The 22,854-nt window shown below is 46.0% G+C and overlaps 1 protein-coding gene across 2 annotated transcripts in view; it reads left to right on the top strand.

The window, feature by feature from the left end:
- Window positions 1-22,854, top strand: part of ube2z (ubiquitin-conjugating enzyme E2Z) — a 40,832-nt gene that overhangs the window by 7,712 nt on the left and 10,266 nt on the right. For both annotated transcript variants that reach the window (XM_070864554.1, XM_070864553.1), the window contains exons 2-6: window positions 10,662-10,734; window positions 12,171-12,358; window positions 13,045-13,156; window positions 14,513-14,625; window positions 21,562-21,652. In XM_070864554.1, the coding sequence (XP_070720655.1) occupies window positions 10,662-10,734; window positions 12,171-12,358; window positions 13,045-13,156; window positions 14,513-14,625; window positions 21,562-21,652 (577 nt within the window). The remainder of the gene's footprint in view (window positions 1-10,661; window positions 10,735-12,170; window positions 12,359-13,044; window positions 13,157-14,512; window positions 14,626-21,561; window positions 21,653-22,854) is intronic.

The raw sequence follows: 22,854 nt of genomic DNA, 5'->3' as shown, positions 1-22,854 counted from the left end.
GCCCTCTAGTTCTAGTCTCCCCCATTAGTGGAAACGTCCTCTCTGCATTCACCTTGTCAAGCCCCCTCATAATCTTATACGTTTCGATAAGATCACCTCTCATTCTTCTGAATTCCAATGAGTAGAGGCCTAACCTATTCAACCTTTCCTCATAAGTTAACCCCCTCATCTCCGGAATCAACCTAGTGAACCTTCTCTGAACTGCCTCCAAAGCAAGTATATCCTTTTGTAAATAAGGAAACCAAAACGGAAGACGGGACTTCGTCTCCACAACGACTGCACAATGATCACTGCTACCAATGCTGTCATGGACAGATGCATCTACGACAGATAGATTGGTGAGGACGAGGTCAAGTAGATTTTTCCCTTGTGTTGGATCTCTCACCACTTGCTGCAGGCCCAGTCTGGCAGCTATGTCCTTCAGGGCTCAGTCAGTAGTGGTGTTACTGAGTCACTTTTGGTGATGGACATTGAAGTCTTACCGCCCCACCCCCCCGAGTAAATTCTGTGCCCTTACTATCCTCAATGCTTCAATTGGTGTTCAACAGGGAGGAGTACTGATTCATCAGCCGAGGGAGGGCGGTTTGGCCTGAAGCCTTGAGACTTCATGGGGTCCGGAGTCAATGTTGAGGACTCCCAGAGCCACTCCCTCCCGACTGTATACCAATGTGCCGCCACCTCGGGTGGGTCTGTCCTGCAGGTGGGACAGGTCACACCCAGGGATGGTGATGGAGGAGTCTGGGACATTGGCCGAAAGGTATGATTGTGTGAGTATGACTATGTCAGGCTGTTGCTTGACTAGTCTGTGGTTCAGCTCTCCCAATTTTAGCACAAGTCTAGATGTTAGCAGGGTCGACTGGGCTGGATGTGCCATTGTCTTGTCCGAAGCCGGTGCCAAGGTAGATGCTGGGTGGTGTCTCCGGTTTTATTATTCTTGTTTCTTGTAGTGTCTCGCTGGGCCATTGCAGAGGGCAGTTAAGAGTCAACCACATTGCTGTGGGTCTGGAGTCACATGCAGGCCCAGACCGGGTAAGGACGCAGATTTCCTTCCCTAAAGGACATTAGTGAACCAGATGGGTTGTTCTGACAATCCAGTAGTTTGTCACCATTACTGATACTAGCTTTTTAATTCCAGATTTATTTAATTAACTGAATTTAACTTCCCCAGCTGCCGTGATGGGATTTGAACTTGTGTCTCCGGATCAATAGTCCAGGCCTCTGCATTACTGGTCCAGTAACATAACCACTGTGCTACCGTTCCCTAAATTCCAGAGCTTGGGGCCCAGGCAGCTGAAGGCACGGCTGCCAATTGTGGACCGATTAAAATCGGGGATGCACAAGAGGCCAGAATTGGAGGGGTGCAGAGATCTCGGAGGGTTGATGGTAATGTTCCCGCTAAGCTGCGTGTGCGGCCACTCAGCGATGCAAAAGGTCCTGTGCAGGCTGCTCACCGGCTTGTCCGTTGTAAACACTGCGCATGCACAGACATTTAACGGGGCCGCGCATTAAAAGAAGCTGCTGCGCAGAACAATGTGCGGCTTACTGGGAACATTGGTTGTAGAGCTAGAGGAGGTTACAGAAATAAAGAAAGGCAGGCTTGGATTTTTATAGCACCTTTCACGACCACCAGACGTCTCAAAGCACTTTACAGCCAATGAAGTACTTTTGGAGTGCAGTCACTGTTGTAAAGTGGGAAAGATAGAGAGGGACGAGGCTATGAAAGGGTTTGAACACGAAGGACAAATTTTAAAATTGAGCCGTGGTAATGATTAATTTGGACATTCTGTGGGATTAATGTTGCTGCCCCAATAAATGACTCGGGGTTACTTTTTAAGAAACGTCCGCAGCAAGCTATTTCCTTATTCAAACAAAGCCACAAGAAAATACAGTTTTTAGATTATGTATCAACTGAAGCGTTCCTTGTGTGGTTTGTAGGGTACACGAAAGGCCTTGGCGAGATCTGATATTTATGCAGATCAACCTGGTGAATATTGTTCGGTGTCCTATGCAATCAGTTCCACAGGTCTGTTAGCCTCGACAGTTGTTTAAATGATCACTAGGGGATCTTTGCTTTTGGTTTAGCACAGAGTGGGGAGGGAGGTGGGGTGGTGGGAGGGGGGGGGGGGGGTAGATGGGCTCAGCACACCAAGATTAGGGCACGTGGGATTGGGGGTAATGTTTGAGGATTGGTTAACAGGCAGCAAATGGAGAGTAGGAATAAATGGTAAGTTTTGGGATGGCAGGGTGTAACTAGTGGGGTGCCACAAGGATTAGTGCTTGGGCCTCAGCTATTTACAATCAATGACTTAAATGAAGGGGTCGAGTGTAATGCATCAAAGTTTGCTGACAGTACAAAGCTAGGTGGGAAAGTAAGTTGTGAGGAGAACACAGAGAGGCTGCAATGGGATATAGACCAATTAAGTGATTGGGCAAGGAGGTGGCAGATGTAGTTTAATGTGTGGAAATGTGAACTTATCCACTTTGGTGGGAAGAATGGAAAACCAGAATTTAAAAAAAAAGGTGAGACTATTAAATATTGATATTCAGAGGGATTCATAGGTCCTTGTGCACGAATCACAGACACAGAACATGCAGGTACAGCAAGCAATTAGTAGGCAAATAGTATGTTGTCCTTCATTGCCAGGGGCTGGGGGTATAAGAGTAAAGAAGTCTTGCTGCAATTATATAGGGCCCTGGTGAGACCACACCTGGAGTACTTTGCACCTAAGGAAGGATATACTTGCCACAGAGGGAGTGCCACAGAGGTTCACTAGATTGATTCCTGGGATGATCGGGCTGTTCTAGGAAGAGAGATTGGATAGATTGGGCCTGTATTCTCGAGTGTAGAAAAATGAGAGGCGATCTCATTAAAATGTGTCAAATTCTAAGACGGCCGCCTGACAGGGTAGATACCGAGAAGCTGTTTATCCTGGCTGGAGAGTCCAGAACTAAGTCACAATCTCAGGATAAGGGGTCAGCCATTTAGGATTGAGATGAAGAGAAATTTCTTCACTCGGTGTTGAATCTTTGGAATCTTCTACCCCAAAGAGCCATGGATGCTCAATCATTCAGTATATTCAAGACTGAGATTGTGTGATTTTTGGGCACTAAGGGAATCAAGCAATATGGGGATAGGGTGGGAAAATGGAGTTGATTTGACTTACAAGTTCAGCCATGATCTTATTGAATGGCAGAGCAGGCTCGAGGGCATATATGGCCTACTCCTCCTATTTCTTATGTTATTTACCAGATCAGCCGTGGCTTAGTGGGTGGCAGTGTCGCCTCGTCCGAAGGTTGTGGGTTCAGGCCCCACTTCAGAGACTTGAGCGCATTAACCTAAGCTGTCGCTCCCAGTACAGTACTGAGGGAGTGCTGCACTGTCAGCGGTGCCGTCTTTCAGATGAGTCGTTAAACTGAAGCCCCGTCCGCTCTCTCGGTGGATGTAAAAGATCCCATGGCATTATTTCGAAGAAGAGCAGGGGAGTTATCCCCGGTGTCCTGGACAATATTTATTCCTCAGCCAACATCACTTTAAAAAAAAAATATATATATATATATATATATACAGATTGTCTGGTCATTAACGCTTTCACTGTTTTGGAGAGCTTGCTGTGCATAAATTGGCCGTCACTGGTTACACAATGAATTTGCACAATGATCCCAAAACAGACAACAATGCAGCTCAATGTCATAGTCCAATTTTCCTTTAAGTGTCCTGACCAATATTTATCCTCAATCCTAAATGGCTGACCCCTTATCCTGAGATTGTGACTTTTAGTTCTGGACTCTCCAGCCAGGATAAACAGCTTCTCGGTATCTACCCTGTCAGGCCTTCCTGGGATGTGGGCGTCGCTGGCAAGGCCGGCATTTATTGCCCATCCCTAATTGCCCCTTGAGAAGGTGGTGGTGAGCTGCCGCCTTGAACTGCTGCAGTCGTGTGGTGAAGGTGCTCCCACAGTGCTGTTCGGGAGGGAGTTCCAGGATTGTGACCCAGCGACGATGAAGAAACGGCCGATATGGAACGTGGAGGTGGTGGTGTTCCCATGCGCCTGCTACCCTTGTCCTTCTAGGTGGTAGAGGTCGTGGGTTTGGGAGGTGCTGCCGAAGAAGCCTTGGCGAGTGGCTGTAGTGCATCTTGTAGATGGTACACATTGCAACCACGGTGTGCCGGTGATGGAGGGAGTGAATGTTTAAGGTGTGGATCGAGGATTTGGGTTTTGTAAATTCCAGCTTTTCTCCCCTCAACAACAACAAGTTGTATTTATATAGTGCCTTTAATGTAGTAAAACATCCCATAGAGCTTCACAGGAGTGTTGTAAGACAAAAAAATAAATTTGACACAGCCACATAAGAAATTACGGTAGATGACCAAAGGTTTGGTCAGAGGTAGGTTTTAAGAAGTGTCTTAAAGGAGGAAAGAGAGGTGGAGAGGTTTAGGGAGGGAGTTCCAGAGCTTAGGACCCAGGCAGCTGAAGGCACAGCCACTGATGGTGGAGCGATTATAATCAGAGATGCTCAAGAGGCCAGAATTTGATGATGATGATAGGGGGGAAGAGAGGGGGTTGTGAAGCTGAAGGAGATTAGTGATAGGGAGACGCGACGCCGTGGAGGGATTTGTAAACAAGGATGAGAATCTCAGTATGTGCTGTTTCTGTGTGCTGGTGATCATCCAGCATCCTTGCCAAGAACACAACTTCAGGGGTGAAATGAGACCATGAGCATTGGTGAGAAATTCGACTATCGGAGCCATCACGGGTGAGCTTGATCCTCTTCTCACCTCATCTCCAACACTTTAGTTGCAGCAATGGCCCATAGGCAGTGATGCAGAGTGGCTGAGCTGCCTCATTTGGACCATCTTTGCCCTCACCCCGACCTGCTGCGGAAGTACAGCCGAGATCAGCTAAATCAGCACAGACTGGAGGTTGAAGTTGAGGACCTTGTGTGTTCTGTGTTGCTCAAAAGCGTAGTGGGCGGGGGAGCTGGACTCGGGGTTTTAATAAGGGACCCATTATCTGTTCCGCTGTTGGGTCTGTCATTGGCTTTCGAATTTCTGAGGTACTTTATTATGAGGTTGCAGTAAATGCAAACCTCCGATCTGATGTGAGGCTGCTATTGTTCTGCCCTGTAAGCTGCAGTAAATAGGTCACCTTGTTTTATTAATTTATTTAAAGTTCGTTATCTGATCAACTTAGCCTATATTTTTTGTTTTTTTAAACTAATTACTTGATGTAGTTTAAGTTATAGGTAGATTAAATAACAAGTAAATAAAGAGAAACAGTTTCCAGTGGTTGAAGGGTCAATAACCAGAGGGCACAGATTTAAGGCAATTGGCAAAAGAACTCGAGGCGACACGAGGAAAATCTTTTTTATGCAGCGAGTGGTAAGGATTTAGAATGCGCTGCCTGATAGCGAGGTGGAGGCAGATTCACTAGTAGCTTTCAAAAGGGAATGGACACATACTGGAAGGAGAAAAAATTGCCGTGATTTGGGGAAAGAGTGGGGGGAGTGGGACTAACTGAATCGCTCTTCGAAACAGCCGGCGCAGACTCGATGGGCCGAATGGCCTTCTGTGCTGTACTGTTCTATGATTCTATGGAACCTTCTTTACTTATTGCTGCCAACGCATATCCGACTAGGAATTTTCCAGTGTTACAGTAAAGTAAGCTGAGTCACTCAGATCGAGAATTTATAGCTTTGAGACTCAATGGTTTTCATTTCTTTCAGGGAAATGGAGCATTGGTTAAAAAAACAAATCACTGAATTCCAAGCAATGAAAATGGAGTTGAACTTGATCAGTGATTCGAACCTCATCTTTCTAATGCTACACCACTCCCAAGCCTATCCACCAATCCCTGCTTGAACTTGCCTCATGTGGCATTTGCTGCGTAACCAGTCCTTGGGTGGTGAGTGAGGAAAGACCGGGGCAACTTGAGCCGTTGCTAAACTTCTCCTCTGTTTGCTTGTGCCTGAAGTGGCTCCCCTTGGATGCGGTGCTGCCCTTTTATTACGACGGTCCTCCCTGTGAGCAGTGAGGCCAAATGCCTGGCATAAACCCAAATCTTTACACTGCAACTTTGAAACCGAGAGCTCTGTGAATGCCCCTGAAGCTTCCCCAGCCATTGCCCATTGAAAAATTAAAGTCAGAATGTAGTGGAATTATATTCTGATCAATAGGTCAGAAATCTCATAGGCTGCCCTGGGGCTGAAACATTTATATCTACCTGTGGGCTTTGCTACATTCGGCAGTATGCAGTTTCTCCCCTTCTCTTTCTCTCCTGAATATTTTTTTCCCATTCGTCCTATTCTGCCTTAAAGGTGGCACCATCCCTTGGCAGGGAGTTTGGCTGGGACAGACGTTCAGCATTTTCATTGTGATAACTTCACGCATAAGTGAAGTGGTGACTTTTCCCACTTGAAACGGTGACACAGTTCAAGGACTGCCCCTTTGTGTCAAGAGTCTGTCGAGGAATTAAGGATTGCCATGCTTTTCTAACCTGCGAATCTCCACTACGGGGCTCACTTGAAGGGATTGCTCTGCCTGACCGAGCAAGACCACTGAGTTAACAACGTGCTATGATTTTTCTTTGTTTGTTCATGGGATGGTAGTGGTGGTGAGCCACTTTCTTGATGGTGCTTTGTAGCGATTTGGAACAACTGAGTGCCTCGCTGGGCCATTTCAGAGGGCAGTTAAGAGTCAACCACATTGCTGTGGGTCTGGAGTCACATATAAACCAGACCTATAGCAGATTTCCTTCCCGAATTCCATGACTAACTTTTCACCATTCCAGATTTATTTAATGAACTCAATTTAAATTCCCCAGCTGCCGTGGTGGAATTTGAACTCGTGTCTCTGGACCATTAGTCCAGTAACATAACCACTATGCTACCGTACCCCATAACTACCACATCTTTCACATAGAAGAACGTCCCAAAGTGTTAAGAGGAGAAAATATAAAACAAAATGGGCACTGGGCCATAATGGGAGAGCTGGGAGCTTGGTGGAAAGGATGGGTTTCAAAGTGGTCTTTGAAGGTGGAGTGAGAAGTCGAGGAGAGTTGCAGGAGTATGGAGCTCGGGTTGCTGCAGGCTGTACCACCTATGGGATAGAGGGACTAAAGGGTGCGGGAGGGTATATAAGGCTGGAGGAGGTGAAAGATAAGATGGGATGAGGCCATGAAGAGACTTGAAGATGGGGATGGAGATCATAAATTCTTTGCGTTGGGGACAGGGAACCAGTTTAGGTCATCAAGGACAGGGGACAATATAAGGTATTGATTAGGCCATACCTGGAATACTGCGTGCAGTTTTGGTTTCCATATTTACGAAAGATATACTTGCTTTGGAGGCAGTTCAGAGAAGGTTCACGGTTGGTTCTGAGGATGAGGGGGTTGACTTATGAGGAAAGGTTGAGTAGGTTGGGCCGCTACTCATTGGAATTCAGAAGAATGAGGTGATCTTATCGAAACATATAAGATTATGAGGGGGCTTGACAAGGTGGATGCAGAGAGGATGTTTCCACTGATGGGGGAGACTAGAACTAGAAAGCATAATCTTAGAATAAGGGGCCGCCCATTTAAAACTGAGATGAGGACATTTCTTCTCCGAGAGTTGTAAATCTGTGGAATTCGCTGCCTCAGAGAGCTGTGGAAGCTGGGACATTGAATAAATTTAAGACAGAAATAGACAGTTTCTTAAACAATAAGGGGCTTTGGAGAGCAGGCAGGGAAGTGGACCTGAGTGCATGATTGGATCAGCCATGATCATATTAGGTGGCGGAGCAGGCTCGAGGGGCCGTATGGCCTACTCCTGCTCCTATTTCTTATGTTCTAATAGACGAGAGGTAATTAGCGTGGGACAGGATCTGGACGTCTGATTTTTGGATGGGTTGGCGTTTATGAAGGGTGGAGGAGTTGAAGCTGGGAGGAGGCTGCTTTGGGGAAAATCAAGAGTAGAACTGACAAAAGTGTGGATAAAGCCTTTGGTGGAGGTGTGACATGGGCTGCTGACAGCGTGGAGGTGAGCAGTTTTGGTGTTGGATGGGATGTAGGGTTTGAAGCTCAGCTGTGGGACAAACAGTTGATTCTGCCAGAGGGAGGGGCAGGGCTGGGGGATGGAGTCGGTGGTGAGGGAGCAGAGTTTGTGGTGTGTGTATTCCTATTCTCTTGTTTCAGCTGTCTGTTAGCACACCTTGCACTCAGGTTAAGTAACTAATTTCTCCAACAATGTTGTCAACATGATCCTAAACAAAACAGGAGTTATGGGGAAAGAGCCGAGTTGGACTAATTGGATAGCTCAATAAGAGCTGGTACGGACACGATGGGCTGAATGGCCTTCTGCGTTGCATCATTCTATGAAAATTATTTTGCTTAATGTTAACATTAATGTCAATTGGTGACCCTTTCTTGTCAAATTGTAAGATTGGGTTGACCTTTGGGTGGGGACAGCGGATGTTCAGTGAAATTCTCAATGCGGTGCCTTGTGTTTTGTGCTAATTCTTTCTGTGCCTGTTCCTTACTCAGTTCACCAGCTTGGGTGTGTCTGCAAATTCCAACGAGCTGGGAACTTGCCAGCCCTACCTACAGCTTTAGCAACAACTGTTTCCTCATTTTTTAAAGTTAGCGGGAGGCAGCGGTTGAATCCACTCGGGCTCCAGTTCCCGGTAGCTGTCCCACAAGTCCTGTTGGAAAGTGGACTTTGGGTGCAGATAAGATTGAGCTGGACTGTGATGGACCTCAGAGCCTGCTGACGCTAACTGTCTCGGTTGAACTATGAAAGTTGGCCATCTGAGAATGGGGAACCTCCTGCATGTCAAACAGCTGAGAACATCAAACTTACTTATTTATGCCTATGGAGGTAGAGAAAACTTCAACTATTATTTGAAGCCTGTTTTTACCAGTTATCTGACTGAATTTAAAAACATTTAATCTGACTTTCAGTACTCCTAGTTGAAGGCCTCATACTCGAAGACTGAAATGAGAAGGAATTTCTTCACTCAGAGGGTTGTGAATCTTTGGCATTCTCTGCCTCAGAGGGCTGTGGGCGCTGAATCGTTGAGTATATTCAAGGCTGAGATCGATAGACTTTTGGACTCTAGGGGGAAATCGAGAGATTATGGCGATCGGGCAGGAAAGTGGAATTGAGGTCGAAGATCAGCCATGATCTTATTGAATGGCGGAGCAGGCTTAAGGGGCCGAATGGCTCACTCCTGCTCCTAATTCTTAGGTTCCCTTGCTGAAGCCTGGGCTTGAACTTAATGTTCTGTTCCACATATCCCACAGTGTGTGATGAAGAAATCCTCTTTTTCCACCTTTCCCTCCTCAAAATAATATTGTGTGCTAATGCACAGGCCGTGAGCAGAAAGATGCTATTCTGTTCATCAGGCAAGTGCTGAGCTAGCAAATGTCAGCGAGGGCCACAGTAGGGAGCTTCAGTGGCTCGAGGCTAAGGAAGGAGAGAGGTCAGAGTTCCCACTCCCGATTGCTATCCAGAGATCCCTGCTGGAAATTGCACAAGTGAAGCTCTGGTTAGGATAAGCAGAGGCTTGGTTGTGATGCCTTCCACGGTGGAATAGCCACCCAGCGCTGATGTGAAGAATGGTCACAAGCAATGTTCCTCTAATTTATTTCGGGTGTGCGGCCCATTGACAGTTTCACACATGTGCAAAATTTAAAATCAGAAAAACCGGTCCAAGGCTGTGTGGGATCGGCACAGAGCTGTGCGGCTTAGAGGGAATGTTGGTCACAAGCAATGTTTCCTCTCATTTTTTGGGAGGCTGCGGCCCATTTAGAATTTTGCCCATGCGCGGTTTTTCCCTGTAAAGGCCGGTGAGCCACCTGCATGGGACCTACAGAGTGCTGTCACGCAGCTTAAAGGGAGCATTGGTCACAAGGCCAAAGCACAGAAGGACTGCGGAATTATACTTCAACACTGGCTGGGGCCTTCAGGAGAGTTGGAGTAAATGGCGGGAGAGCAGAAATCAGTATCTTGTATTTAGGGCCCTTAGTTTTGGGTTCCGTCACAAGTGGAAACACCTACGTCTACCCTAACGATCCCCTTCATAATTTTAAAGTCATCTCTTAGAATTCAAAACTCGGCTACCCGTGTCCTAACTTGCACCAAGTCCCGCTCACCCATCACCCCCTGTGCCCACTGACCTACATTGGCTTCCGGTTAAGCAACACCTCGATTTCAAAATTCTCATCCTTATTTTCAGATCCCTCCATGGCCCTCGCCCCTCCCTATCTCTGTAATCTCCTCCAGCCACAGAACCTCCCCGAGATGTCTGCGCTCCTCTAATTCTGCCCTCCTGAGCATCCCTGATTATGATCGCTCAACCATTGGTGGCCGTGCCTTCTGTTGCCTGGGCCCCAAGCTCTGGAACTCCCTGCCTAAACCTCTCCACCTCTCTACCTCTCTTTCCTCCTTCAAGACACTCCTTAAAACCTACCTCTATGACCAAGCTTTTGTCACCTGCCCTAATTTCTACTTTTGCGGATTGGTGTCAAATTTTTATCGCATAATACTCCTGTGAGGCACCTTGGGACATTTCATATGTTAAGGGCGCTATATAAATTTAAGTTGTTGTAGAATGATTGAGCGAGTTGTCATTTTCTTCCATTCGGTTGCAGGTTTAACATTGAATGTTTTTTTGTGTGCTGCAGGGATATCATGTCTATATACAAAGAGCCACCTCCGGGGATGTTTGTTGTCCCAGACCCACAAGATATGACTAAGGTGAGACTGAGATGATAAGGGAACAAAGGGTTATGGGTAGCGGGCAGGGAAGTGGACCCGAGTCCATGATCAGATCAGCCATGATCGTATTAAATGGAGCTCGAGGGGCCAAATGGCCTATTCCTGCTCCTATTTCTTATGCGTTACATGTTACACGGTGCAGTATTTCATGTGGCATCCAACCAACGGCAATATTACATGGCAAAAGGCGAAAGGCTGCGGATGCTGGCAATCTGCAATACAAAGTGGAAATGCTCAGCGGGTCGGGCAGCACCTGTGGAGAGATAAACAGTTAGCATTTCAGGTCTGTGCACAAGTGAACCTCTAGTTAGGATAAGCTGAGGCTTGGCTGTGATGCCTTTCACAGTGGAATAGCTGTCCTGCACTGATGTGAAAAATGGTCACAAGCAATGTTCTCCGAATTTATTTTGGGCTGCGCATCCCGTTGACAGTTTCACGCATGTGCAAAATTTAACATCAGAAAAAACTGTCCCAGCCTGTGCGGGACTGGCAGGGAGCTGTGCCGCCGTGCAGCTTTGAGAGACCGTTGGTCACACGCAACGTCCGTCAGAAGTTGAAACCTTAATTCTGTTTCTCTCTCCGCTTCCTGACCTGCTGAGTATTTCCAGCCTTTTCTGTACAATGTTAATGCATTGGATTCACTGCTCCGGTAGAATAGAGTTAAATCCATGTATTGATATTTTAAGTGAATTGGCAAAAGAAAGATTTTGAACGTATTAATAGAAGTTTGCATTGCATAAGAATATAAGAAATGGGAGCAGGGGTCGGCCACATGGCCCCTTGATCCTGCTTTGCCATTCAATAAGATCAAAGCTGAACTTTTACACCAACGATATCATAAAGATAAACATCAGCCAGCTTGTGTTTAAGGGATGTAATTTACTGCTGCAGCCTTGATGGATCAGCTTGTAGATACTGCCCACCGCGTCACTCAGATTTACAGGTCAGGAGGTCCCTGGTCTGTGCTGACCCATCGGGTATCCGCCAGGGTGGCAGTTGCTTGCTACAAAAGGCTGTGGCCTTCCTGGGTTTGTGTGGGGGCGGGAAGCGGGGAAATCACCCAAGGGTCTTGCTCCTGATGCTCTCCAGTGACCCTTTGCTGGAACGTGCGCGTGCACGAACATCGAAGAGGCAAGATGAGACTGGGCTCTGCTACAATGCCCCCAACAAGCAAATATGGTACACAGCGGGAAACTAACCCGGATCCTTCCTGCTTTATCCTCAAATGCCCCTGTCAACTAGTTGCAAAGTGCATAGGGAGGCTGAGGATTAAGGTTGTGGAACTTATAATGTTCTATTGGTGCAATAAGGAAATAATATGATTGGGGCTGTATAATGGAGTGCAGCATTCCACGGGTGAATTTTTCTCTTGTCTGTTAACGCCCAGTAAAGTATCCTATCTTTTCTGCCTACAGATCCATGCTCTAATTACGGGACCCTTCGACACACCTTACGAAGGAGGCTTTTTTCTTTTTCTCTTTCGCTGCCCTCCTGACTATCCCATCCACCCGCCGAGGGTCAAGCTCATGACAACTGGAAACAACACGGTGCGGTTTAACCCGAACTTCTACCGGAACGGCAAAGTGTGCCTCAGCATACTTGGGTACGCACAGATTAAATCAGAGTCAGGAGAGGATAGTGCATATAAAGTAACTGGTTGTGGGTTGCATATGTACACTACTAGGCTGATTTGGGGCTAAGTCCAAACCCAAAAATTAGTTGAGGGATTCACCTCCAGCCCCCATCCCTTATTTTATGTCATTAGGCAAGTTGCTTTTTCGACCTTTCTGAGAAATGTTGGGAACCTGGGTCACAGATGAAAGAGACCTTGCTCTTAAAAAAGCTGTACAATTTAACAAGCACAAGGCAACATTTGGAACTTAACATCAGAGGTGCAAAATTCTGTAACATTTGTGCATTTTATTGTGTGGATGTGCAGTTTACAGTTTGGTCTTTTTCGGGGCTAGCATGGCGATGACATGCAGTGCGTGTGATATATATATATATATATTTATATACACACACACACACACACACATCTGCACACACATATGGGAGATGAAGTCCAGATTAAATCTGCCTGCAGCACTGTTAAAAACCTGTGCTGGTGACCGATTTAAAGGGAATGTTTGGAGACTGATTCCACAGACTACATTAAAGTGCGCTGATGTTTTGCACATGAACAAGGGAATTGGAATGAATACTCATCATGTTGGGATGGTTTTTGAGTCAACACTAGTCTTCTAAGAGATTTCTACTGTATTTTAAGGCATCGCTTTATTTTTTAAGGACATGGACAGGGCCTGCGTGGAGCCCAGCCCAGAGCATCTCTTCTGTACTCATATCCATTCAGTCCCTCATGACTGAGAACCCATATCACAACGAGCCAGGTTTTGAACAGGTGAGCTAAAGTACATTTAATATTGGTTAAAGCTTTGAGATCTACTTATACATTTGTAGTTTTGATTTTTTTAAATGAAAACTGTTGCTTTTAAGAGGAAGTTGGACATGGACATAAGGGAGAAAGGAATAGAAGAATGTGCTGATGAGGTTAGATGAAATAGGGTGGGAGGAGGCTCGTGTGGAGCATATACACCAGTTGGGCCGAATGGCCTGTTTCTGTGCTGTATGTAATAACGGGCTTGTGTTTTCTGAGTTTTTTGGTGATCTCCAGAGAGCTGAGATGTATGATTATATGATTGACAAACTATCTGTCGATGCGGTTTTGACAGATCCTGTGCTTCCCATTGTGTCCGTGAGTCTATCCGGTGTGGTGTTGAGCCGTAGAGGACAGACTGGTTCCTGGTTTCAATCAGCTCCTGTGCCATTTTGCTTACCTTGGCGGGGATGGTGGTCGAGGCGCTACAATTGGCCTTGATGCCTTGTATTGGGAAAGGGAAAATCGTCTCGGGTTTCCGTTTCCGGTCACTGCACGGTGACCTCTGCTGGAAGTGCACTTGGGTTGAGGGACAATCTTATTTGGTGCCGCATGTTGTAGTTGAAAAGCTATCACCATTCGTCATCAAGGCTTGTGCGTGAATAATAACCACACGGATGAGGTACTCTGGGCAACTGCTACCCATTGGAATGAACTCCAGCAATGACTTAACGCCTTCACGAGGCAAGGGAGGGAAATAGTGAAGGGGGCGAAAAGAGAAGATCCCGTTTTATAGTTGATGGGTTTAGTTTCACATGTGAAATTCACATGAGGTTTTATTGCTGTTTCCTCAATGGGAGCATTTTGCAAGGGTTGGCATGTGGTACCCACTCACCCGCCGTAATGCATGCATCACCCGTGACCTCTGCCACCTAGAAGGACAAGGGCAGCAGGAGCATGGGAACACCACCACCTCCCAAGTCTCTCAAATCTACCATTCCTTCATCGTCGCTGGGTCAAAATCCTGGAACCCCCTCCCTAACAGCACTGTGGGAGCACCTTCACCACACGGACTGCAGCAGTTCAAGGCGGTGGCTCACCACCACCTTCTCAAGGGCAATTGGGGATGGGCAATAAATGCCGGCCCTGCCGGTGACAATCATGTCCCAGAACTTTTCTTTTTAATTCCTCGATTGGTCTTTTTTGAACCGTCTACTTTTGCCCCCCTCTTGAAAAGCCGGTGAGCTGGCTGTGCAGGAGCTGCAGCCTAACGGGAACGTTGGAGAGGATGGGAAATGTGCAGGGTTATAAATATTATTGAATATATGCATTATCTGTAAAATTGCAACAAAAAAATCTTTACTTATTTACACTTTTTAGGAGAGGCATCCTGGAGACAGTAAAAACTATAACGAATGCATACGGCATGAATCTCTCAGAGTAGCCGTTTGTGACATGTTAGATGGCAAATGTCCCTGTCCAGATGCACTAAGGTAAGTCGTATATCACACTACTGATAGGGGTATAATTAGTAACTTGCCATCCATTGGTGTATTGGATCTAACCTTGCCTTGCATAGAGGGCGCATTCAACTCCGTGTGAAATGCAATTGGTTTGATTAATGTTCAAAATTATGAGAGGTTTTGATAAGAGTAGATGGGAAGAAACTATTCCCACTGGCAGAAAGGTCGGTAACCAGAGGTTACCGATTTAAGATAATTGGCCCCAAAAAAAAGAGGGGAAATTGAGAATTATTTTGTTTATTCAGCGAGTTGTTGTGATCGGGAACGCGCTGCCTGAAAGGGCGGTGGGAGCAGATTCAATAGTAACTTTCCAAAGGGAATTGGATAAATACTTGAAAAGGAGAAATGTGCAGGGGTCTGGGGAAAGGGCGGCGGGAGTGGGACCAATTGGATAGCTCTTTCAAAGAGCTGGCACAGGCCCGATGGGCCCAATGGCCGCCTGTGCTGTACGATTCCATGAATTCAAATGACTAGAGTTCACTAATTTTAGTATCTTGGCACTTTCCCACTAAAACACTTCAGAACTTTCCAATATTTTTAAAAGGAATTGTTTTTGGATGCTTGTGTTTTGCGGGCGGATGTGAAGGAGGTAGTAGAGAATAGTTAAACCACCACAAGGACACTTCTCCAGCTGACTGTGTACAGTTGGCTGCATTTAAATCAGATATGGGCAAAGTTGCTTTTAAGCTGCGCGGCCCACAATGTTCTGCAGCTCCCACACAGCTGGCTCACCGGCTTTTAAAGCCAAAAACCGCGCTCGTGTAGAATTTAGGATGGGTCCGCAAGGCCCCCCCAAAAAATAAGAGGAAGCATTTGATCCAGGTATAGTGGACAATCAATTAACGTGGGCAAATCGTCAAAACCCAAAGCAATGCTTCAAATCTTCAATTTTTTTAACAGGCATTAATAGTTGCTTTTCGCAGACAAAAAGTGGAAACATTTGTAAAGAAAGGAAGAACTTGCATTCATGTAGTGCCCTAGCGCATCGTCTGCATTTCAATTCTGCGTAGCTAATTCATTACATTTGAATGTACAGTCACTGTTGTTATGTGGGCAGAAGTAGCGGCCAATTTGCGGTCAGCAAGATCCCACAACCAGCCGTGAGTTGATCTATTTTGGTGGTGTTGGTTGTGCGAATCGTTTTTGGCCAGAGCACTGGGGAGAACTTCCTGCTCTTATTTGAATAGTGCCATGCAATGTTCCCTGTAATTCTGTTTCTGGGTGCGCGGCCCCTTTAAGTGACTGCGCAGCCCCTTTAAATGTTGGCATATGCGCGGTTATTCCAATTGAAAGGCCGACGAGCAGCCTGCGCGAGAGTTCCAGACAGACATGCAATTTAAGGGGAACATTGGTGCCATGGGATCCTTTGCATCCACCTCAACAAGTCACCAGCTGCTCTTGCATTCAATGCACGGTTTCAGCAGTCAGTGGGAGGCTCTGTCATGCATTTTTAAATCCTGCTAGGTGAAAGAAGCTTTAATCTCTGATTTTAAAAAACACTGTGGAGCCTCCTAACCAGCCCACTCCCGTACCTGAGTAGAGCGGCAATTGCTGCACCAGCTGTCCGTGAGTTCAGCATGTGCTGTGTTCATCAGCACACAGGTATCTTTCTGCTGACAGTTCCTGGCTACATTAGAAAGTTCTGAAATATTTTAAAACCCTGCACAAAGTACAGAAAGCTTTAGTCGTCTTTGTCCTTCCACTTTCAGATCTCAGCAGGATATTATAGACAGCTGGTTATAACAGACCAAACACCCATACACAAACTTTGTCTTTTATAAGCAGCTTACGCTGTTCAACATTTAGGCTCGAGTGGAGCATAAATGCCAGCATGGGCTGATTGGGCCGAATGGCCTGTTTCTGTGCTGTATATCCTATGTCATTTAACACAGTATGGCTGCAGCATAGGGACTGAGTGTAGCCAAGTTTGCTGACGATACCAAGATGGGAGGAAAAGCAATGTGTGAGGAGGACACACAAAATCTGCAAAAGGACATAGACAGGCTAAGTGAGTGGGCAAAAATTTGGCAGATGAAGTATAATGTTGGAAAGTGTGAGATCATGCACTTTGGCAGAAAAAAATCACAGAGCAAGTTATTATTTAAATGGAGAAAGATTGCAAAGTACCACAATACAGCGGGACCTGGGCGTACTTCTGCATGAAACACAAAAGGATTGTATGCAGGTACTGCAAGTGATCAGGAAGGCCAATGGTATCTTGGCCTTTGTTGCAAAGGGGATGGAGTATAAAAGCAGGGAAGTCTTGCTACAGCTATACAGGGTATTGGTGAGGCTACACCTGCGTGCAGTTTTGATCTCCATATTTACGAAAGGATATACTTGCTTTGGAGGCAGTTCAAAGAAGGTTCACTAGGTTGATTCCGGAGATGAGGGGGTTGACTTTTGAGGAAAGGTTGAGTAGATTGGGCCTCTACTCATTAGAATTCAGAAGAATGAGAGGTGATCTTATCGAAACATAAGATTATGAGGGGACTTGACAAGGTGGATGCAGAGAGGATGTTTCCACTGATGGGGGAGACTAGAACTAGAGGGCACGGTCTTAGAATAAGGGGCTGTCTATTTAAAACAGAGCTGAGGAGTAATTTCTTCTCTGCGGGTTGCAAATCTGTGGAATTCGCTGCCTCAGAGAGCTGTTGAAGCTGGGACATTGAATAAATTTAAGACAGAAATAGACAGTTTCTTAAACGATAAGGAAATAAGGGGTTATGGGGAGCGGGCGGGGAAGTGGAGCTGTGTCCATGATCAGATCAGCCATGATCTTATTGAATGGTGGAGCAGGCTCGAGGGGCCGTATGGCCGACTCCTGTTCCTATTTCTTATGTTCTCAGTGTTCAGCTTGACCACCAGCTGAGCTGCAAAGTCCACATCCAGTCATCACTAAGACTACCTACTGTCAGCCGTGGCTCAGTGGGTAGCGTTCTTGCCTCTGAGTCAGAAGGTTGTCCCACTTCAGACACTTGAGCACAAAATCTAGGCTGATGCTCCAGTGCAGTGCTGAGGGAGTGCTGCACTGTCGGAGGTGCTGTCTTTCAGATGAGACGTTCATCCGAGGCCCCGTCTGCGCTCTCAGGTGGATGTAAAAGATGCCCCGGCACTATTTCGAAGAAGAGCAGGGGAGTTATCCACAGTGTCCTGGGCCAATATTTATCCCTTAATTACCATCACTAAAATAGATTATCTGGTCATCATCACATTGTTGTTTGTGGGAAGTTGCTGTGTGCAAAATTGGCTGCAGTGTTTCTTAAATTGCAACAGTGACTACACTTCAAAAGTACTTCATTGGATGTAAAGCATTGTGGGACATCCGGTGGTCGTGAAAGGCGCTATATAAATCCAAGTCTTTCTTTCCACCTCCTGAAACATCATTCATCTTCATTCCTATCTTTCCCCATTACCAGCAAATCCCTCATCCATACCTTTGTCACCACCAGACTTCACTTTCCCAACACCCTTCTCGGTGATCTCCAGTGCTGCACTCTATGTAACCTCCCAACTCTTAAAGACCGCATCCTATAAGGCACAAAGTCCCACATATCTATCTTGCCTCTCCTTGCCAACTTCCATTGGTTCTCCATTCTTCAGCACATCCATTTCAAAATCCTTGACCTCATCAGCAAATCCCTCAAAGGCCTTGCTCTACCCTGCCTGCATCCCCCTCCACTCTCCCATTAATGTACTGCAGGTTTCCCTCCCCCCCCCCCCCCCCCCCCTCTCCCATTCTACCATTGCGAGCTTTCTCAGCCATTTTGCTCCCACATTATGGAACTGCCTCCCTCCATCCGTCCATCTTGGTACATCCCTCCCCAACTTCAAGGGCCTTCTCGAAAGAATACCTCTTCAACAGCATCTTGGCCACCTCCATAATCCTCCCTCCTACTCCTGCTCAGGTCTGAAACCCAATTGTGCAGCATTTTGCTGGGTTGAAAGCACTGTGTAAATGTAAGCAGATCTTTAGTTTCACCCAGTCACCTGCCAAATCAAGTCAAGGAGGGGAAAATAAAGTATGAGAGGATACTTGCAGGGAACATAAAAACTGACTGCGAAGAGAAAAAGATTAGTGAAGACCAATGTAGGTCTTTTGCAGACAGAATCAGGTGAATTTATAATGGGGAACAAAGAAATGGCAGACCAATTGAACAAATACTTTGGTTCTGTCTTCACGAAGGAAGACACAAATAACCTTCCGGAAATACTAGGGGTTCCAGGGTCCAGCGAAAAGAAGGAACTGAAGGAAATCCTTATTAGTCAGGAAATTGTGTTAGGGAAATTGATGGGATTGAAGGCTGATAAATCCTTAGGGCCTGAGAGGCTGCATCACAGAGTACTTAAGGAAGTGGCCCTAGAAATAGTGGATGTATTGGTGATCATTTTCCAACATTCTATTGACTCTGGATCAGTTCCTATGGATTGAAGGGTAGCTAATGTAACCCCACTTTTTAAAAAAGGAGGGAGAGAGAAAATGTGGAATTATAGACTGGTTAGCCTGACATCGGTGATGGGGAAAATGTTGGAATTAATTATTAAAGATGAAATAGCAGCGCATTTGGAAAGCGGTGACAGGATCGGTCCAAGTCAGCATGGATTTATGAAAGGGAAATCATACTTGACAAATCTTCTAGAATTTTTTGAGGATGTAACTAGTAGAGTGGACAAGGGAGAACCGGCGGATGTGGTGTATTTGGACTTTCAAAAGGCTTTTGACAAGGTCCCACACAAGAGATTAGTGTGCAAAATTAAGGCACATGGTATTGGGGGTAATGTACTGACGTGGATAGAGAACTGGTTGGCAGCCAGGAAGCAGAGAGTCGGAATAAACGGTCCTTTTCAGAATGGCAGGCAGTGACCAGTGGGGTGCCGCAGGGTTCAGTGCTGGGATCCCAGCTATTTACAATATACATCAATGATTTAGATGAAGGAATTGAATGTAGTATCTCCAAGTTTTCAGATGACACTAAGCTGGGTGGTGGTGTGAGAGCTGTGAGGAGGATGCTAAGAGGCAGCAGGGTGACTTGGACAGGTTAGGTGAGTGGGCAAATGCATGGTAGATGTAGTATAATGTGGATAAATGTGAGGTTATCCACTTTGATGGCAAAAACAGGAAGACATATTATCTGAATGGTGACCGATTAGGAAAAGGGGAGGTGCAGCGAGACCTGGGTGTCATGGTACATCAGTCATTGAAGTTTGGCATACAGGTACAGCAGGTGGTGGAGAAGGCAAATGGCATGTTGGCCTTCATAGCTAGAGGATTTGAGTATAGGAGCAGGGAGGTCTTACTGCAGTTATACAGGGCCTTGGTGAGGCCACACTTGGAATATTGTGTTCAGTTTTGATCCCCTAATCTGAGGAAGGACGTTCTTGCTATTGAGGGAGTACAGCGAAGGTTCACCAGATTGATTCCTGGGATGGCAGGGCTGACATATGAGGAGAGACTGGATCAACTGGACTTGTATCCACTGGAGTTTAGAAGAATGAGAGGGGATCTCATAGAAACATATAAAATTCTGACGGGATTGGACAGGTTAGAGGCAGGAAGAATGTTCCCGTTGCTGGGGAGTTCCAGAACCAGGGGTCACAGTCTAAGAATAAGGGGTAAGCCATTTAGGACAGAGATGAAGAGAAACTTCTTCATTCAGAGAGTGGTTAACCTGTGGAATTCTCTACCGCAGAAAGTTGTTGAGGCCAGTTCGTTAGATATATTCAAAAGGGAGTTAGTTGTGGCCAAAGGGATTAAGGGTTATGGAGAGAAAGCAGGAAAAGGGGTACTGAGGTTGAATGATCAGCCATGATCTTATTGAATTGCGGTGCAGGCTCAAAAGGCTGAATGGCCTGCTCCTGCACCTAATTGCTATATTTCTAAAGCTGCATTTTAGTGTGTGCAGCCATCATAACTGGCATACTGGAGGAGACTCGATGAGTAATGGAAATTGGTGGATAGTCCAGAGTCCATGGACTCTAGGGTCATATGTGTGATACAACAATTCCCTTGACTTGCATTTATATAGCGCCATTCACGACCACCAGACGTCTCAAAGCACTTTACAGCCAATGAAGTACTTTTTGAAGTGTAGTCACTGTTGTAATGTGGGAACCGCGGCAACCAATATGCGCACAGCAAGCTCTCCCACACAGCAATGTGATGACCAGATAATCTGTTTTTGTTATGTTGATTGAGGGATAAATATTGGCCAGGACACCGGGGATAACTCCTCTGCTCTTCTTCGAAATAATGCCATGGGATCTTTTACATCCACCTGAGAGAGCAGACGGCGCCTTGGTTTAACATCTCATCCGAAAGACAGCACCTCTAACAGTGCAGCGGAGGCTCCCTCAGTACTGCACTGGAATGTCAGCCTAGATTTTTTTTTTTTGCTCAAGTCCCTGGAGTGGGACTTGAACATAAAGCCTGCTGACTCAGATGAGGGTGCTACCCCCACTGACTGACACTACTAAATCTAAAAAGCACACTGCATTTAATCTCTCGGGCTTTGAGGTTGAGTTATGCTGGGCTGGAGGAGGTTAGTGATAGCTGGCTGTGCAAGGAAGAGATGGCTCACCCAATCTTCTGGCTGAAATCTGGATTAAGAATATTGGAGATTTCACTAACTCCATGGCTTTGCACAGAATGGATTGAAACAGCTAGGATTCTGCCCTGTCTACACAAAAAGCTTGATACAAGATCATTTATCAATTATTGAACATTTCTGTTGATAGCGTTTTCACGAGCAGGTTTGCAAATTGGTTTTAAAAAATCTGTAAAGCTACGACCTGTAAGATGCATTTTACTACAGTAAATTAAGTTTTATTTCAAAATGGGTGCAGCCTGAAATATTTAAAGAGTTAAACTACTGACTGATAATTATTGTGATGTTTCCGTTCACTCAGAAGTGTGATGGAGAAATCATTCATGGAGTTCTACGATTTCTATGAACTGTCTTGTAAGGACCGGCTTCATCTACAGGGACAAACCATGCAGGTACCATCATCATCGTCTCGCTTCCACTCGTCACTCACCACAAGACCCTCATCAGATGCTGCAACCCCTCCATGCCCTTTGCCCCCAGTTACTGACCACTGCCATCCTCGGCAAAATGATTGCTGGCTTTGTAAATAGCACCCTTTCCATGGACGTCATTCCCTCCTGCCCCTTTAAAACTTCCACCATTGGCACCTTCAAGACGGGAGGTCGATAAACTTTGGGGAAATTAGGGGACATGGGGATAGTGCGGGAAGGTGGAGTTGAGATAGAAGATCAGTTCGAGGGGCCGAATGACCCTGCTCCTGCTCCTATTTCTTATGTTCTCATGTTCCTTTTATAAAAAGCCAAACTTTAACCACCCCATTTCTAATGCTTCCCCCCACCTCCCCCCAAGATTAATAGATGAGGGGTGTTCTTACTTATAATTTACTCCTCAAAACAATAGGGTTGACAGCTCTATATGTTCACAGATTAATTAAGTATACAAGAATAATTATTTTTGACAATAATTAAACATGCACTTAATGGCAGCACTTGTGACAAAACCTTCACACGTTGCAGTTCCGAGTTCCGTGTACTTGGTCAGACCTTCGCATTGTGGAGTATCTGTTCCAACAGCCATTTATTGTACCTTTTTATTCCCCCAGCCCTTCTATGTGACAAACCATAGATTTCTATATTACCTAATACAATTAGCCTCTTTTGTCCCATATCAATAACTTCAGTTTTAACAATATCCCACAGGCAGGCTCAGCTGCCCTACTTTACGGCTCCTGATCTTTTTCAGATATACTCAGCAAGCCAGGCAGCATCTCTCCACAACTCTTGCCCGACCTCAGTGATTCCAGCCTTTACTCTTTCTGTTTAGTTCCAGCAGCTCTGCAGTTTTTTGCTTTTAGTTCATATCGTTTACCAAGTCCTACTCAGCAACCATCCCGTCCCCTTTTTGAAATCACGTTCCCCCAAAACATTCAAATCCTTGTCTTCATTTACAAATCCATTGTGGTCTTACCTCCACCTACCTCCCCACCTCTCCAGTCTCATCCTGGGACCCACACCCGGCTCACGCACACTGTTCTGCTCACTCCCACATGTGTGCTCTTAACACATGTTAACCGCGGTCTATAAATGTGTGTGTGTGCGCGCGCGAGAGTTTGTGTGCGCGCGCGAGAGTTTGTGTGCGCGCGCGAGCGAGTTTG

The sequence above is a fragment of the Pristiophorus japonicus genome, chromosome 21 (genome assembly GCF_044704955.1).
Source record: "Pristiophorus japonicus isolate sPriJap1 chromosome 21, sPriJap1.hap1, whole genome shotgun sequence".
Classification (NCBI taxonomy): domain Eukaryota; kingdom Metazoa; phylum Chordata; class Chondrichthyes; family Pristiophoridae; genus Pristiophorus; species Pristiophorus japonicus.
Note: the sequence above shows the minus strand (reverse complement) of the source record. Positions and strands in the feature narration are given on the sequence as shown.